Here is an 18,199-nt window from a genome sequence, read left to right on the forward strand (position 1 = left end):
CCAATCAACACCCACCCTTGCTTACATCGAGGTGTATAGAAACAAGTTTGAGCAAATAGTTTCTTTTTTTCTCTCTTCTTGCCCTAAGACGTATAGATATATAGATATATTTGTTGGGGGTTTTGCCTTTTTTTTGTGAACTTTGGGAATTAACTGAATTATTCATTTCAGATCGAAGCCCAGGGAGATTTTGGTATAAACTGGAGGACAATCTTCATGATACAGAATCAACAAGAGAAAAGGAAAGGAAAAATAAATATGAAGAAAGTAATCTCTTTTTGTACCAAGTGAAGAAGAAGAAGAAAAAGACACTGGCGAAGTGGATTTGTTTCGATACTGCCATATATTATGGGATGGCGAATAGTGAGTGCCAGCATTCACTAGACTATAACTCTAGGGGGGGAAAGAACAAGATTCTCAGAGACTTTTCTCATAGGAAAAGAAACCAATATTGAATAAAGGCAAGGTCAACAAGAACAAGAAAAAAAAGCTTCAAGGAATTCTAGCATTTTTAAAAAATGATTCTTCTTTTGGTATTATTGATTTGTTTAATTTTGCCTCCGAACATTCAACAAGAGCCACAACAATAGACTTTTAAAGCTTCAGAAATGTCAGGTGGGGCAAATGAAATGTAGTTAATTTTGTTGCTATTTTTTGGGAGGGTGGTGCTTTTATGTTTATTTTATTTTTATTGGCCAAAATAGCAAATATTTAAATATAAGCCCTCCAAATCAACTCTTCTACCTTCTCTGAGCGACACACACCAATAATCCTCAAAACCCAGAAGTCTTCTGCTAGACTTCTAAGTAGAAAAAAAAAACTGACTTGAAAAGAAACGAACGACAAAGTATTCTACCTTCAGAAAAATAAAAGCTAAACAAACAAAAATAAAAAAGACTCTATGAAACTAGAAAAAAAAAGCAGTCAACTGTTTACGTCGAATGTTAAATTCAGGAGCGCAATGTTTTACTTAAAAAAAAATATCCTGTTTTAGAACCTCTTGTTCAAAAGCAAAGTATTTTGAGCAATCAACCAAAATAGTTCATTTTTCTTTCTTTTTTCCTTTTTTTTCTGTAGTTGTTATAAGACATTACAGGGCTTGTGTTTCACTGTGCTAGTTTGTAAAGGTGGCGTTTACAGCAGGCAAAGAATAAAAACTTATAAAATCAAACAGTTGCCAAATAAAACAATTCTATAGCACAAAATACTCTTTGGGGGTGCTGTACCCACAGCCCGGGGGAAAAACGCAAAACATTTTAAACAAAGTGTTACAAGGTTAAGAGGGGGGGAAATTTACCATCTTTGCTAATGTTTAGTCCTGTTCAACATTAATGGAATTGTTAACATGACTTATATAGACCCACACAGGTTTTATTTTTGTGTCTTTAAAAGAAAAAAAAAGTCCAAAATATTTAAATTTTATGGTCAAATATGCAGTCAGCAGCTGCTACTTTTTTTCCTTTATATATTAAATTTCTCATATGTCTTTTATTGTTCAAATAAACCTAAGCTTGTGTGACCTCCAGTGCATACTAGACCATTCACTGTATGAAAGGGGGGGAAAGTTGGATTAAAAAATTTGTGAATTTTTAATAAAATTAGAAAATCTGATGTTTAGATAACCTGTGTTTCATTCAGTGCTTTAAAAGATTTATGACACTGGGGGAGAGAGGTGGTCAAGAAGGAGGATTCTGATCTCGTTTTAAATATTGCCAAAAGCAAAATTTTAATTGTGTGGGTTTTTCCTCAGGCAATTATTTCCTCGGAACTTTTTTTCCCTTTGAGATTCTGAGGAATAGCGGAACATCTTTTTTATAAGAATATCGAAATCTGAGGATGTTTTCACCCATCCATAACTTGTCTTTGGATTCTGCATTAATTCAATGAGAACCTGGTGGTTTCTCCTCAGATTACGTTTTTGAGTCGTTTTGAGGAAAGCGCTACGAGTTTTGATAATGCTGGCAACATTTCTCAGGTTGGATTCCATGTCATTGGATTCCATGTTAAAATTAAGTTTGAAGTGCTTTTGGAGCTTTCTCCTCAGCAATTTGAAGAAGCATCTTGGAGAATCCTGAGAGAAACTCCCAAGGCTTTCCCGCCACGTCTGATGAAACTGTCACAGCAGGGTGTTCACCGCTTTCTTGAATATTTCTGGTAGCATGGGACCTTCTTACAGCAGATAGTTACCGAGTGTGGATTTGAAGGACATACATACACATTTGAATGAAGCTCACTGCCCCAAATACCATAGCTGCCAAGTCTCCCGTTTCCCCCGGGAAATCCCCGTTTTTCCAGCTGTTCCTAGCTGAAAAAACGGATTTTTTTGTTTTTTCCCGGTTTATTATGGCGCGACAGCCATTTTGGAACTGGGCAGAGCAGGCTCAGAAGCGACTTTTGATGCTGCTCTGCCCAGTTCCAAAATGGCTGCAGTGCGACTTCTGGCACGTCGGCCATTTTGGAACTGGGCAAAGCAGCATCAAAAGTCACTTCTGAGCATGCTCCGCCCAGTTCCAAAATGGCGGCAGTGGTACTTCCGGTCTTCTATTTCCGGCCCGGTCCCTTATTTCTCTGACAGCAACTTGGCAGGTATGCCAAATACATGTAGGATTGAAGTCTTAGGCTGAGTCAACCGCTTCAGGTGGCAGAGTCCCCTGTTCCAGCCATTCCTCCAATTCCCCTCCAATGGAGGACAGAGCTGTGTGTGCAACACAACTAAGCTAACCTTGAAAGAAGATGAATTTCTATTGTCATGGTTTAACCACAAGACCGAGCCGCTATTATATTCCCTGTGGCTTGGCCTACTCTTGAGGATTGCAGTGGATTCTCGAGTGGTGTCATGGTGGAGTCGGGCTGGCTTGTGTTTGTCTCTTTGACATCAGTGCATACGTTTCACAGAGGCAGATTGAGGGGAGCGCAACTGGTTCAGTTGCACTGGGCGCAGAGCCTTGGTGGAAAGCGAGAAGTGGGGGGGGGCACCGAATTTTGGCACCTCGCAGGGCACCATGGAAATTTGAGGCTCCGAGGCCCGTCTCTGTGCTTCATAAGAAGTGTTTGCCTCCCTCACGTGTTACACTTTTCAACCCACATTCGCGTCGTGCATTTATAACGCTGGTGCACCACTTTAAGCAGTAATGGCTTCCCCTAAAAGGATTATGGGAGCTGTTGTTTGTTAAGCTGGCTGGGAGTTGTAAGGAGGCCTGTTTTCCCCTCTCAAGAGCTACAATTCCCAGACTTCCTGAGGAAGAGAGATTGATGAACCGCTCTGTGAATTATAGTTCAGTGAGGGGAACCAGGGGCCTTCTAACAATTCTCAGCACCCCTAACAAAATACAGCTCCCGTAATTCTTTAGGGAAAGTAGTCTCCTCAGGCAGAAGCGACAGGCACCCTCTCCGTTCCTCTTGAACCCAGGGCCATTCCCCTGTGTTGGAGATCAGACCTCCACAGGCTGGAGGATGTCATCCTGTCGCCAGGTTGAAGTTAAGATTCAACAAAAGCTCCAGTCAGCTTCTGTACATGGAACAGGGAGGGCGCCATCTTGTCCTCTGCCCCAGGCAGCGCAGTGTCTTAGACGAGCCCTGCCTATTCATGAAGCATCTTCACTCAACCTTTATTTTCAGGCTGGGTAGGGTTGCCATGTTCTGGTTCGCCTCAGGTGCGAAAATGTCTTGGGCTGGCCCTGGGTAGCATCATGTTCTAAATGCAGGGGTGAGGAACCTTTGCAAGCCTGAGGGCTGCCTCCTCTCCTGGGCAAACATTTGAGGGATTCACGCCATGTCAGTGCTGGATGGGGCCAGAGGCAACACTTGCCTTTGTACATTCCAGCCATGTGAAAGTCATACACTTTAACACACTATCTCTCCATCCCTCATTCAGGGGAGCTAGAGGCATGGGCAAAGTTTAATGAAACATTTCATTCAGGCGAAAGGAGTTGAGGAGGAATGTCCAGAGGCATGGCCTGGGGTTGTAGCACCTGTCCTGAGGGGAGTCCTGAGGCCTACCTGGACGGACCTGAGGTTCCCCACAACTCTTAAATGCCCTTAATCTACGCTCTCTTTTCCCCTCTGGACATAATTTGGAAACCCAGCACCTTTTACCAGTTTCACTTTCCCTTCCCATCAGATGTCAAAGAGAAAAACAGCTAGCAGATTTTTAGAAGACATCTGAAGGCAGCCCTGTTTAGGGAGGCCTTTAATCTTTAATAGATTATTTTATTTCATTTTTCTGTTGGAAGCCGCCCAGAGTGGCTGGGGAAACCCAGCCAGATGGGCGGGGTATAAATAAATTATTATTATTATTATTATTATTATTATTATTATTATTATTATTATTTCCATGTTTGCTGTGTCACTTCAAAGGCTATTATCTGAAGCAGATTGATCTGGAACTGATCAGTCCTCCTACCCGACTTGGTGGGGCTTACTTCTGAATAAATGTGTATAAAACACAGTGGAGGTGGAAGAAGAGGGCAGCCCCAGGCAATGCTTCCTATTTCTTGCCCGTTAAAGTACTATATCGTGAAAATATTAATTTATGAAGGGGGGATCCACCAAAGTACATTTTCCTATTGTAATTTCCATTTTCCTATACAGTATTGGGAATAAAAGCATTAATTTTGTGTTGTCCCTCAGATATTATGAAGCTTATGCGCCGCCCCGCTGAATTCTAGCACAATCCTACCGGTATGTGTGTTTACTCCAGAAGTAAGCCTCTCTTCATTCAGTGGGGTTTACTCCTATGCAAGTGAGCACAGAATAGCAACCTTACAGTGCAATCCTATACAAGTCTACTCAGAAGTAAGGTGCAGTGGGGCTTCCTCCCAGGTTAAGTGCAGCCTTAGAGTCTTTCAGGAGACAAAGAATTATCAATTTTGAAAGTGAGGTTGCTGGTAAAAGCCAACACAATTATTCTCTCAAAATATGCACAACACCCATGCAGGCTTTCCATTATATATTTAGTGCTTTTCTATATTGGGAAGAAAAGCATTAATCTGGCACTCTGGGGGGTTAGAAATACATGGGTCGATATATTGGGATGTTTTCTGGTATGGCTGAATGCTTCCACAAGTGCTCATATCTGCTATTGAATTCCCAGTACATTCTGTGTATGTTTGTTGTTTGATTATATGACATGGGTGGGAGGCTGTTCTAACTACACTTACCAGGGAGTAAGCCACACTGAGCTCTTGGCATGCACAGGATTTTGCTTTTGAACACCTCTTTTTATTAAAATTCATTCTATAGTATGGTCTTACATTTTGAAACCCAGGTGCCAATCAAATATGCAAATGGAGAATCACAAGTTGGGGGACAAATTAGGCTCAGTACTTTTGTTTTCAAAAAGAAATAATCAAACATTTTATGGATGGAATAAAAACCTTTCCAGTTGATGTACTCCTTGACCTGGCCAGTGAGTGTGATGAAATGTAAATGGCACTATAAGCACCCACTGAGGGAACCAAATCTTTCTAATTCCATCCATGATCTGTATGGGGAAAGGAATGCAAATCAATAAATCATATTGATTCGTGAAGGAATGCTTTGTCCCCGAATTTGTGAAATATTAAATGTTGTGGGGATGGGGGAATGTATCCAGCATGTTAGTTGGATCCTTAACTGTTCCCATTTCTTAACAGGACAACTTTTACAGATAGGCAGTGCTATCCACTTATCAATCACCTGACATCACAATGACATCAGGCGACCCATCTTCCTTTGCTTGCATGGCTTGAAATCAAACCACGCAGGCAAAGGCACAGCACTTTGAAAGTGCTGGTGATCAGTTGACGATCAGCGCTTGCAAAGCCTGGTGCCTCTCTTGACCTGTCCTGCACCTGACATCAGGGGTAGCACAGGTGTGCATGGCTTGGTTGAACAGCCTTGCACATCAAAGTGGGAAGCCTGGGAGGGCTATTTAGATCAGGGGGCAGTGGTTAGAGTTATATGTTGGAAACAGCACAACCGCTTCGAGGATTTTTACAATCAAGCAGTGTATAAATTTTATGAAATAAAACACAAGCATATATTTTCCACGCCTAGTGCCACTTTCTGAACCTGCAAAATACACACACACTCCCTCCCCAAGCCCCTCCTATCCAATCATTTAAAAGGTAAAGCAGCTTCAGCAAGAAGCTCTCTTATGAGCAGACCTGCATGGGATTTGGGGCTAACTGTTTGTTAACTCTTTTAAGGCTGTCAACAGGGGACTCTTGATAGCTTCCCCTCCCCCCCAAAATATGTTTAGGTACCTAGGAAACCAGTGTTTGTTGAAGGGTTTCTACACTACTGGTGCGATGCAGCAGCTAAGAGACCAAACTATGAATCAAGAACGCAGTAGCTGGGCTCAGGCCATACACTCTTTTCCTTGGCCTCAGTTTCCACTTCTGTGAAATGTACACAAATGACGCTCGCTTATCGTCGTAAGAATTTCACTTACGTGAAGTGCTTTGGGCATTTGAAACGTTAACACATTATTAAGAGTGCAGCATGAAGATCGAGGCGGCTTAGACTGAAATCTATCCCCTCAGCCGTAAAAGTTAACACACACACAGGTAGACATATTGGCCTGCGTTCTCACAAAAGCAAGGAGTCATCGTAATAAATGTGTTAAGTCTTCAAGGTGCCACAAGCGTCTCCCTGTTCCCCTCCCAAAACTACAAGACCCAGAGTGGTTTAACAATCCATTGCTTCTTTCCCAGGGAACTTTGAGAACTTGTAGCTCTGCAAGAGGAAATGGGGGGGGGTTTCCTAACATCTCTCAGCACCCAGAACTATGGCTCTTAGATTTTTTGGGGGGGAAGCCATGCCTGTTTCAAAATGGTGCCATAATGCGCTGCTGTACAATACGTCCAGATTTTCCTAGATATTACCAGGATTTCAAAGGCGGAAGTGATGTCTGGAGGGAATTTGCAGAAGGCCACAGTTTGTCCTAGATCTTCGGCAAGTAAACAAACAATTTTTGTGTGTGTTTTCAGTGTTTTCCTAAAAAAAAACAATAATAATGAAAAGCTAAACAACTTTCGGGGTGTCCTGGTTTTTACTTTTTGAAAAATGGCAACCCTACATAGTGCTTTAAAATACAGTGGTACCTCTACTTATGAATTAAATGCGTTCCGAACACACATTTGTAAGTCGGAAAAAATTGTAAGTTGAATCCCATAGCAATGCATTGGGAGAAAAAATTCGTAAGTCGAAGCAACGCTATCTAAAAATTCGTAAGTAGAAAAAATCCTATCTAAACCGCATCCAAGATGGTGGACGGAGCTCCATTTGTAAGTAGAAAAATTCATAAGTAGAGTTATTCGTTAGTAGAGGTACCACTGTATATTTGTTGTGAATGTGGCCACTGCCATTATCATCACCCTCACTTTTAATTACCATGCTCCTTTGCCATAGAAAATCATGCTGAAGGCAGCCCAAAACATGGGAAAAAAATTACACAATTAACTTTAAAACATACCAAAATAAAATAATAATAATAATAATATAGTAATTTATTATTTATACCAGCCACTCTGGGCGGCTTCCATCAAAATATTAAAATACAATAATTAATCAGATATTAAAAGCTTCCCTAAACAGGGCTGCCTTCAGTCGTCTTCTAAAAGTCAGATAGTTGTTTATTTCTTTGACATCTGATCCATACGTTGATAAAAGCGCCTCGTTAAGAAACAAAATAAAAAAATTCATTCCAGTAGCACCTTAGAGACCAACTAAGTTTGTCATAGGTATGAGCTTTCGTGTGCGGGCATGCACACTTCTTCAGATACACTGAACCATAAAGAAACATTCACCGAAATTAAACAACAAAATTTATACACTGCTTGATTGTAAAACACACACACCAACAACCTTTGAACCCCCTAAATGCAAAACCACGCAGCAAAAAAATGAAATAAAAAGATAGAGGGATGGCAGCTGCAGTGGTGCTCTAGCCATAATGAAACCCAACCTAGGAATTTGAGGGGTGTAAAAATGTGCGAATTGTCGAGAGGCCCGCCCCCTCTTCCCCGGGCCTTTGGGCGGCCCTTTGCCGCCTCCGCCTCCTTCTTCCGGGCGGGCGGGCGAGGAGAGGCTCAAAATGGCGGCGCCCTTAGCGGAGGAGCTGGAGCGGCTGCTCAACCCGCTGCCCCGCGCCCTGCACGACCCGGAGGACGACCCCGAGGATGGTGAGGGGGTGCGGGGGGGGGAAGCAACCGCAACGGGGCGCCTTCGGGCTCCGTCTCTCTCCGAGAAGCGGGGCAATAAGCAGGCGCCGGTGCTTGTGTGTGTGTGGACACGTGGGTTGGAAACGGTGGTGGAAATGCCCCTCGACACGTGTGTGCGCGCGCGTCGCTGAGTGGGGTTCACCAAGCGGGTGGAAATACCCCTGGACACACGTGTGTGTGTGTGTGTGTATGTCTGTGTCGCTGAGTGGGGTTCACCAAGCGGGTGGAAATACTCCTGGACACACGTGTGTGTGCGTATGTCTGTGCCGCTGAGTGGGTTTCACCAAGCGGGTGGAAATATTCCTGGACACGTGTGTGGTGGTGTGTGTGTGTCGCTGAGTGGGTTTCACCAAGCGGGTGGAAATACCCCTGGACACGTGTGTGGTGTGGTGTGTGTCGCTGAGTGGGTTTCACCAAGCGGGTGGAAATATTCCTGGACACGTGTGTGGTGGTGTGTGTGTGTCGCTGAGTGGGTTTCACCAAGCGGGTGGAAATACCCCTGGACACGTGTGTGGTGTGGTGTGTGTCGCTGAGTGGGTTTCACCAAGCGGGTGGAAATATTCCTGGACACGTGTGTGGTGTGGTGTGTGTCGCTGAGTGGGTTTCACCAAGCGAGTGGAAAGGCCCCCTGGACACGTGTGTGCGTGTGCGCAGTGCAAGTATCTCTGGACACGTGTGCGTGGGTGCATGCGTGTACTTGGGTTTCAGAGAGTTAGTGAAAGTTTCCTTAGTCACGTGTGCATGTTATGTGGTGGTTGGGTTTTTTTTTTTTAAAGCAAGCTAGGGGAATTGCCCTGTGTGTATGTGAGAGAGATGTTGTTTGGAGAGTTGTTAGGTGAGACCCCTCTTCCCCTCCCAGAACTATAGTTCCCATAGCTTTGAGAAGAGAGATTGATTGTTTAAGCCGCTCTGGCAATTGTAGATCTTGGAGGAGAGCAGGGGGTCTCTCTTAACAACTCTCTTAACAAACTACAGCTCCCAGAACTCCTTGCAAGAAGTTTAAGGTAGCTTCCTGTACTAGGGCGTATCAAGGGGGTGAAAGTTTTTGCAGGTGTCTTTTATGAGGCATCTTAAAAAACATGTTTCCAGGTGTGGGGAATTCAAATCTATTATTTTTGTTATTGGACAACATTTAGCTTGGTAAGTTTGTTTGATGAAGAAGCACATAAACTGCTTTCAGAAAACTAAAGAATTTTATTTTATCTTCTGTAAATGTCAGGTAATGCTAAATAATACTAATACTGCTAATAGTATGATATAACTGCAGGTACTTGGCAACCATTAAAAATTTACGCGCATTTTACTTGCCAAGGAAAACTACATTATATTAATTTAATCAAAATAACATTTGAATTCTCAAATCATGTTACAACTTTTTAGCACCCCTCATTTTTGGAATTTGAAAGTTGAAAAACTCAACACACCCTACTTCTATATGCTATCCACCTGGGATCTTTAATGTTGTGTTTTTATACAGTATTGTAAACTGCCCTGTGATCCTTGGATGAAGGGCAGTGTAGAAATTTAATAAAATAAAAATAATCCAGGTTTGCAGCTGGTTCATTCAATGCCACTGACTGGTGCATGATGTAAATGTGTTTATTGCTGAGATGGTATCTCAGTTTAACATCACGGACCTGCTGTGATAATTGGCAAAGAAATTCAGAACTTCATCTCAAGAAGATCTCTCCTTAGTTAGGACTGATTTGTTGTAGTTGGTTGATTCATTACACTACACTGCCAGGCTTGAAAGGTTTTGATTGACTAAAATAGTTGATAAAGGGCCCATGCAATTAGTTGAGTAACATTTCTTTAATGGGGTGACAGCCCTACTTCGTAAAATGTGTGTTTGCATCAGCCCCCAAGAGTGTAATGATGATGCTCTTAGTAAACTAAGAGACTAGGAATGTGCCTGGCAAATTTATTTGAGTATTTGTAATCCATGCTTTCATAAACTATTATCAAGGTGTTTGTTATACAAAAATAATACAATCAATCCCTAAATATAACTGGTTGGTTAAAAAGAGAAATTCATATTGTGAAGGCCTGCCTAAACAGTATGGTTTTCAGAAGACGTTTGGAAAAAAGGCAAGTGGCAGGGAGTTCCACAGGGCAGGGCCTGGAATGCTGTTCCCTCTCCTATCTTAACCATGTTTTAGGGATGTGTTGGTAGCTGATGGTGAAAGCTAACCAGAGTTTCTGCTGCTACACATGGCAGGAATAATCTTGGCTGCATCTGAGTGAGGTCTTATTAGTCCAGCATTGTGATTGAAACAGTGGAACTCCCAGACATGGTGCAGAGACCTCTCATTGTTGCTTGTTCCTGGTATTTAGAATTCCAGCGTATCGTGCCTTGCTGCACGGGAATATCAATTTAACCACCACTGTGAATATTTGGTGGCGTATCTTTCTGCGCAGAAGCCATCTCTGACTCTCCAGATGTTGCTGGGCTGCAACACTCTTTATCCCTGATCGTTGGGTCGTGTTGGCTGAGGGGCTATTGCAAGATCCGGCCACATCTGAAAAAAGTTTTGTGTTCCCCATTCAGCCAATGAATGCGGCAAACTTCTTGGACCACTGGAGGGGTGGGGTGGAATTTTCCCCCTTCCAAACCTCCCCCCCCCAAAGTTAATCTCTTTCACCTTCTCTCCCCCTTTTGCAGCCACCGCAGCCAGGGTGGTTGACAAGTTTGACGAAGGAGATGAAGATGACGTCCTTGCACTTGGACACATACGGAAGGGAGTCTCCTCCCACCTTTTGGATGCTGATAAGAGATACCATGGGAAGGCCATATCCCGCAAAGCTTTGGAGGAAGAGATGTGGGGAGACGATCAACTGTCAGGTGAGATCCTGCACCATTCCCTTTTTTGTGTGTGTGTGTGGGTGATTCCCCATCTCCTGTCAAGCTGTCTTAATGTTTAGGGCAGTCTTTTCCAACGTGGTGCCCTCTAGATATTTTGGGCCACAACTCCCATCAGCCCCAGCTACCCACCCCAGACCCTGAAATCGTCACCTGAGGCCCATCTTCATGGGCCTCTGCTGCGAGACGTTCAGAGGGTGGCAACATGAGAGTGGGCCTTTTCTGCAGTGACTCCCTGTTTGTGGAATGCTCTCCCCACGGAGGTTTGGCTGGCAGCTCCAGTCTCCATCTTTAGACGCCAGTACCCCTCTTTAATGCTTTTTGGGGAAGGTTTATTTCATTTTATTACTTTTTAAAATATTTATTTGCATTTTTGATATAATTCTGTATCAACAGAATATGAAGAAAAGCAATGCAAAAAGATTTTCTTATTCTAGTGGTCATCCCTGTTAGCTCTGCATTTTCTAACAGTTTAATATACCATTCTTGTTTTCTTGGAACCTTATCTGTTTTCCATTTTTGCCCTAGTACCACATGGGCGGCTGTTGTCGCATATAGGCACAAATTTCTCTCTCTTTTTTTTGGTGACTTCTGTTGTTATTATCCCCAGCAACAATGCTTCTGGGCTTTTGAGAAAGGGATTTCTTAAACATTTTTTGAAGTTCATTATCGATCATGGGGGAAGGGGGGGTTATTTTGTGGGTGTCCTCCCCATTTTTATTATGCACTTTGTGGTTTTATTCTGTATTTTTATGCTGTGAACAGCCCTAAGATTTTTTCAGATGGACTGTATACAAATATAATAGATTATTATTATTATTATTATTAGTAATATTTTTGAATGCTAAGTTTTGTGGGGTGTCTTGGTTCTGAGCATCCTAAATCAGACAGTTGGCCAGTGTTGGAAAAAGCATGCAGAATGAGAATGGTGGCGTTCTAGCATGCTTAAGCAGTCTGCAGGCCGCTCTTTCTGTCCTGAGACGTCACTGTAATATTTTCATGTTGCATTGAGGTCTTAGGTTGTCAGGTTGTTGTTGGATCAGTGAGAGGGAAATTGGCAACTTTTTTTAAATAAAAAACATTGATAGATTTCTCGGAGACTGTATCCCTGTGTACGACGCCTCACTCCGCCCCCCCCCCCAATAAAGATGTACGTAAGGGTGCTTGATCACCTTGTAATGCTCACCCATTATCTCATTATTTAATGGGAAAGGCTGTCAGCTAATCAATGGGTCTGATAATCGGTTCAGCTGCTGCAGGAAAGTGCAAGTTTGAGGCGTCAATCTGCCGAGGTGGGGGAGGGCAGGGGGAAAGCTCCATGAACTTCCTTGTCACCCCCCAACCCCCCCCCCTGTGCCTGAGCCAAAATATTGAAAATACACATATTGTAAAACGGGAGTTGATCTTTAAACGGGCAGCCAGCCCTTTTTTCTTTTTTTCTTTTTTTGCGGGGGTCTGTGGGTGCATTTGCAAACAGGAGAAACTGTTGGGGGTGACACGCACACATCCTGCAAGAGACACTGCAACAGATTCCATTAGCTATAACAGAACGCTTCTTTCAAGCTTAATTGCAGCGGTGGGAGGGGATCCTGTGGGCACCAGTGAAGGCCTTTACCAGCATATGTGCACCATGTTGGTGACCTCTGCCTTTAAGGAAGCCATGGGATTGCTATAATTATTTTAATGTTACCCTTATAGCCAAGGAATACCAGATCGACTTAGGTTGCGTACACACTTTTTATGTTTAAAGAGCATGACTTCTCCCCTCCTCAAAAGAATCCTGCAAATCGTAGTTTAAGGGTACTGGGAATTGTAGCTCTGAGGGGCGTAAACTACAGTTCCCAGGATTCTTTGTGGGGTGGTTGGGAGTCGTCGTGCAGGATTCCATGCACAAAACAAATACAATACCTTGTTACGCAGATGCAATACAGTGGTCCCTCGACTTACAAAGTACTCGACTTACGAAATTTCGAGTTACGAGTGAAAAAAATGGCCGCACGCTTATGTTTTTTCCGACATCCGAAAGGAAAACCGTAGCGGTTTAGATGGGGTTTTCTTGACTTTCAAATTTTAGATGTGGTTTACTCGACTTACAAATTTTTTCGTTCCCAATGCATTCCTATGGGAAACCGCTTTTTTTTACTTACAAACTTTTCGACCTACGAATGTTCATTTGGAATGGATTAAATTCGTAAGTCGAGGGAGCGCTGTAATTACAACATATAGAGCACAACAGGCTGAATGGTAATGTTTGTAACAAATTTATTTACTGCTTACTTCCTAACGTACGAATCAAGTCCAAGATGTATGCCATATACAATCCATCCGGGGACCTTTCCTTAATCACATTTGAGGACTGTGTAATATATGAACTCGAACAAGAATGTATTAAGGAAGGAAGAAATATATCTGCATTGGATTTAATTAAATAGGTTATATACCTTGCTTAAGGACTGTATATGGCGTACATCCTGGACTTGATTCGTACGTTAGGAAGTAACCAGTAAAGAAGTTTGTTACAAACATTACCATTCAGCCTGTTGCGCTCTATATGTTGTAAGGATCCCATGCACACCCTCCCCGCTAAAACAAGTGTACAGTCATACCTCGGGTTGCGTACTTTCAGGTTAAGAACCGTGCGAACCCGGAAGTGTTTACTTCCTGGTTTCGTCGCATGCACAGAAGCGTTCTGTGCGCTTCGTGCATGCGCAGAAGGCATTATCATCGCTTTGCGCATGTGCAGAAACCCCCGCTTGGGTTGCATACTTTTGGGGCACCCCGGAACGGATCGGGTACTCAACCCGAGGTACCACTGTAAATAAACTTTTCATTTTAGTAGCACCTTACACCTGACATCATGTGATTGACTGGTGCATGGCCCTGCCCACCTGTCAGATTTGCCCCACAAGACTGATCTTGATAGAGATCTGGCTCTTGGAGCTGAAATTGTTCCCAGCCCCTGATGTACACAGTTAAGCACCAGCTTTGACCTGAATGGATTGGGTGCAGTTCGTGACGGATAAGTGTCAACAATAGTCTTTTTGTTTCGTAATTGATAGATGAGCAGACTTCAAACGAGGAAGAGGAAACAGATGAGGAGGACGAGGACCAGGATGAGGAGGATGCTACCTGCAGCCAGGAGGAGGAAGAAGAAAGGAAACCGCTGGGGAAACTGAAGGACGGAGATTTCGTTTTCCAGGCTGTGGACGATTTTGCGAAATTTGCAGAAGGGATGGACGAAATGGGCAGTGCGATGGAAATGCTCGAGGAAGATGAGGAAGAAGACAGTGTCGAAGAAGGCAGCGGAGATGAGGAAGATAGCATGGAAGAAGGCAGCGAAGGTGGAACAACGTCAGAGGAAAGCACCGCGGGGAGTGAGGAGGAGGAGGAGATGGTGGCGGAGGATGTGAGGGAGAGTAAACATCTCGGGGGACTGTTGCCATTGTCTAAAGACCGAGTGGCCGAAGAAGTTGCTAAAGGAAAAGCCGTGAAGAATCAAATAGGTCAGTGGGCAGCCTCTTCTCCTTTGTGGCCCACGATGAACGTGGGAAATGTTAGCAGATAGAGTTCACGTATTCGCAGCAGGAAAAGTCAGATCTTAGTTAAATGAATCCTTGCTTGGAGCACACATTCAGTTGAAAGGTATTGAGGCTGAGACTTGGTATAAAATAAGAACTCTTAGGTTTGTTAAAGGAAGTACATTATTATCTGCTACTCCTCTTCTCTGGCACTGTTGTCGGCCAAAGTGAGAGGGGGGTGAACAAGCGACCGGCTTGTCATGGCAAAGAGGAGGGGCAGGTCCTGGGTACTCTTGCCAGCAGGTATGGTCTCTGGCATGTGCCTGACCATGCTCACCTTAGTATGCTGCCATCTGGAAGGTGCCTTAGAGATAAGGAGAGAGAGCAGGCTTTTTTGCATTTTACCCAAACCTTGAGCATATTGCTTTCAATATTTAGGAATCTAATAAGGTACTGTTTGCCATCCCTCTGGCAGGCAGTTGTGGTGGAGGCGAGGGAATACTTGAGGCTTTGATACCTTAGCTCCATGAACGGCCATAGCTGCAAAAACAAAACACCCCTTAGTGACCACATCTGAGTGGTAGAGCATCTGCTTTGCATACAGAAGGGCCTTGGTTCAATCCCAGGCATCTCTGTGTAGGGATGGAAGAAATCCTTGTCTGAAAGCAGCCGTGTTTGTATTTGTTTCATATAGTGCTTTATTGTTAAAAAAAAACCAACACAAAACCACCCAAACAAAACTCAAGCCAGTTTATGAAATAACAAAACAAGATTATCAGTACTAACACTTCGAAACAATACTGAGCTACATTTAATTTAATAATAATAATAGGTAGACCAGTGGTCTGATTCAGTATAAGGCAGCTTCCTATGTTCCTATTTAATGACGCTGTTTTGTTTTTCTCTTGTCTACCCTGCTCCCCGCTTTACTAAAGCTCTGTGGGATCAGCTCTTGGAAGGGCGAATTAAACTGCAGAAGGTTCTCCTGACAGCCAACCAGCTTCCCCAGCCAGATACCTTCCTGGAGTTTAAGAAAAGAGGAGGACAGGAGTTTGCCACTGCACTCAAGAACAGTAAGAATCTCTTTCCTTTCCCCAGACAAGACTGGTTTTGTGCTTGTATTTTCTGCACTTGGGCGGGGGGCAGGGATCAGAATTTGGAGCCACAAATTTTGGGACATGTTCATTATTTAAACCAGGTGTCAGCAAGCTTTTTCAGCAGGGGGCCGGTCCACTGTCCTTCAGACCTTGTGGGGGGCCGGACTATATTTTTTTTTGGGGGGGGGGGAGGAACGAATTCCTATGCCCCACAAATAACCCAGTGGTGCATTTTAAATAAAAGGAAACATTCTACTCATGTAAAAACACGTTGATTCCCGGACCGTACGCGGGCCGGATTTAGAAGACTATTGGGCTCCATCCGGCCCTTAGTTTGGGGTCCCCTGATTTAAACTAAGCACATGTGTAGGATTGCCTACTTTTCATCCCTTATTTGAGGAGGCCGGATTTGAACGTAGCACTGAAGCATCCGCATGCAACCATTGGTGAAAACCTGTTCAGTCGCTTCTCTCTGGGATTTCTCCCTGAGATCTTGCCAGGCAATGCACTGTAGGATTTCAGACACTTTGTGGAGGTTAGAACTATTCCTTCTTTCATTTCCTTAGAAAAGTAAACAAAACCTTGTTGTTCTTTGACTTGCCAAATCAGATTCTGTGCTTGTACTTCACAGTCATGGAATTGTGGACCCAGCTGTATTTTTTTAATGCCCCTTGTTGCAAGTTTTATTGCTTAACTACAGTCATACCTCTGGATATGGAATCTTTGGGTTATGGCCACGACAAACCCGGACGTGTATACTTCTGGGTTTTGCCACGCGTGCATGCACAGAAGCACTCTGTGCGCATTGCGCGTGCGCAGAAGCACACCTCTATTTACGTTATTTTCAGGGTGCGAACGGACCCCTGGAACGAATTAAGTTCGTATCTGAAGGGTCCACTGTTGTTGTTGTTGTTGTTGTTGTTGTTGTTGTTCTTCTTCTTCTTCTTCTTCTTCTTCTTCTTCTTCTTCTTCTTCTTCTTCTTCTTCTTCTTCTTCTTCTTCTTCTTCTTCTTCTTCTTCTTCTTCTTCTTCTTCATTGAATTTATATACCACCCTATACCTGGAGGTCTCAGGGCGGTTCACAGAATAAAATCAATAAAACCACAAAATACATAATCAAAATAAAAACCTAATAACCCCCCCAAAAAACCTCCACATTTTAAAAGGACATAGGATGTCAATCAAATCAGCAAAAGGCCTGGTTAAAGAGGAACATTTTTGCCTGGTGCCTAAAGCTGTATAATGAAGGTGCCTGGCGAACGTCCTTGGGGAGAGCATTCCACAAATGGGGAGCCACTGGAGAGAAGGCCCGTTCTCGTGTTACCACCCTCCGGACCTCTCAAGGAGGCACACTAAGGAGGGCCTCAGAAGATGATCTCAAGGTCCAGGTAGGTTCATATGGAAAGAGGCGGTTCTTGAGGTATTGCGGTTTAATGCTTTGTAGGTCAAAAACCAGCACTTTGAAATTGGGTCTGGAAATGTAATTGGTAGCCAGTGCAGTCGGACCAGGATCGGTGCGATATGCTCAAACGGTCTTGCTCCGGTTCTCATAAAGAAACCATCCATAGAAAATGGGACGCTAAAACAATAAAAAAAGTGATCATACCTTAAAATACCTGCTGGGACAAAAAAAAAAATCACATTTAGAAAGGAGGGTGCCTGTCTAATCTCAGTTGGGAAGGGCTTCCATAGGCTTCAGCCTACAGCACTGAATGCACATCTGCTAATAGTTAAGAGCTGTGCACCTGAGCCATCCATAGTGGACCACCAACAGAGACTCCAACCGCCCGCCCCCCCAAAAAACCCAATCAGTGATTGGGCCAAGATATATGGGATCAGGTGATATTTGGGAGGCTGCTGTGTGTAGAGAGCATGGATGGGGAAGTCTGGGGCCCTCCAGGTGCAGCTGGACCCATCATCTCTGACTATTGGCTGTGCTGGTTGGGGCTGATGGCGGCTGCAGCACAGAAACTTCGGGAGGGCATCAAGCTCCTCATCCTTAGCTGAGCACACAGAAAACAGAAGCCAACAAGCAACTCTGAGCCATAATTTTGCCCGTTGTATGTTTGGAAGCTCAAGCCAGTGGTCTGCATTCTCAGCTGTGGTTGGTGCAAAGCACCGTATTGGCCTGAATATAAGCCTCCTTCCCCCCCCCCCCAAATTCCGGCCGTGAGAAGTTAAAAGTGCGGCTTAAATTCGCGAACTTACAAAAATTTGCTTTTACGATATCGCTGCTGAAACAGACATACGGTAAAATGGATCAGGTGGAATTTTAAGGGAGCAGCTTATATTTGGGTATTGTCTTTTTTTCCTTTCCCCTCCTTGAATTTTAAAGGTGTGGCTTATATTCGGGCCAATATGGTATGTGGTTTCTAGCCAGGAATTGCTGCAGTCCCCACACAGTTGTTGTTGTTGTTTAGTCGTTTAGTCGTGTCCGACTCTTCGTGACCCCATGGACCATAGCACGCCAGGCACTCCTGTCTTGCACTGCCTCCCCACACAGTAGTGTAAAAGTAATCC

The 18,199-nt window shown here is 43.8% G+C and overlaps 1 protein-coding gene across 1 annotated transcript in view; it reads left to right on the top strand.

Annotated features, from left to right (window-relative positions):
• Window positions 1–8,059: 8,059 nt before the first annotated feature.
• The window catches only part of AATF (apoptosis antagonizing transcription factor), an 82,436-nt gene continuing 72,296 nt past the window's right edge, over window positions 8,060–18,199 (top strand). The window contains exons 1-4 of the mRNA XM_035139229.2: window positions 8,060–8,165; window positions 10,867–11,046; window positions 14,124–14,567; window positions 15,518–15,655. Of these exons, the coding sequence (XP_034995120.2) occupies window positions 8,078–8,165; window positions 10,867–11,046; window positions 14,124–14,567; window positions 15,518–15,655 (850 nt within the window). The 5' untranslated portion in view covers window positions 8,060–8,077. The remainder of the gene's footprint in view (window positions 8,166–10,866; window positions 11,047–14,123; window positions 14,568–15,517; window positions 15,656–18,199) is intronic.

Source organism: Zootoca vivipara, chromosome 15, assembly GCF_963506605.1.
Source record: "Zootoca vivipara chromosome 15, rZooViv1.1, whole genome shotgun sequence".
Classification (NCBI taxonomy): Eukaryota; Metazoa; Chordata; class Lepidosauria; order Squamata; family Lacertidae; genus Zootoca; species Zootoca vivipara.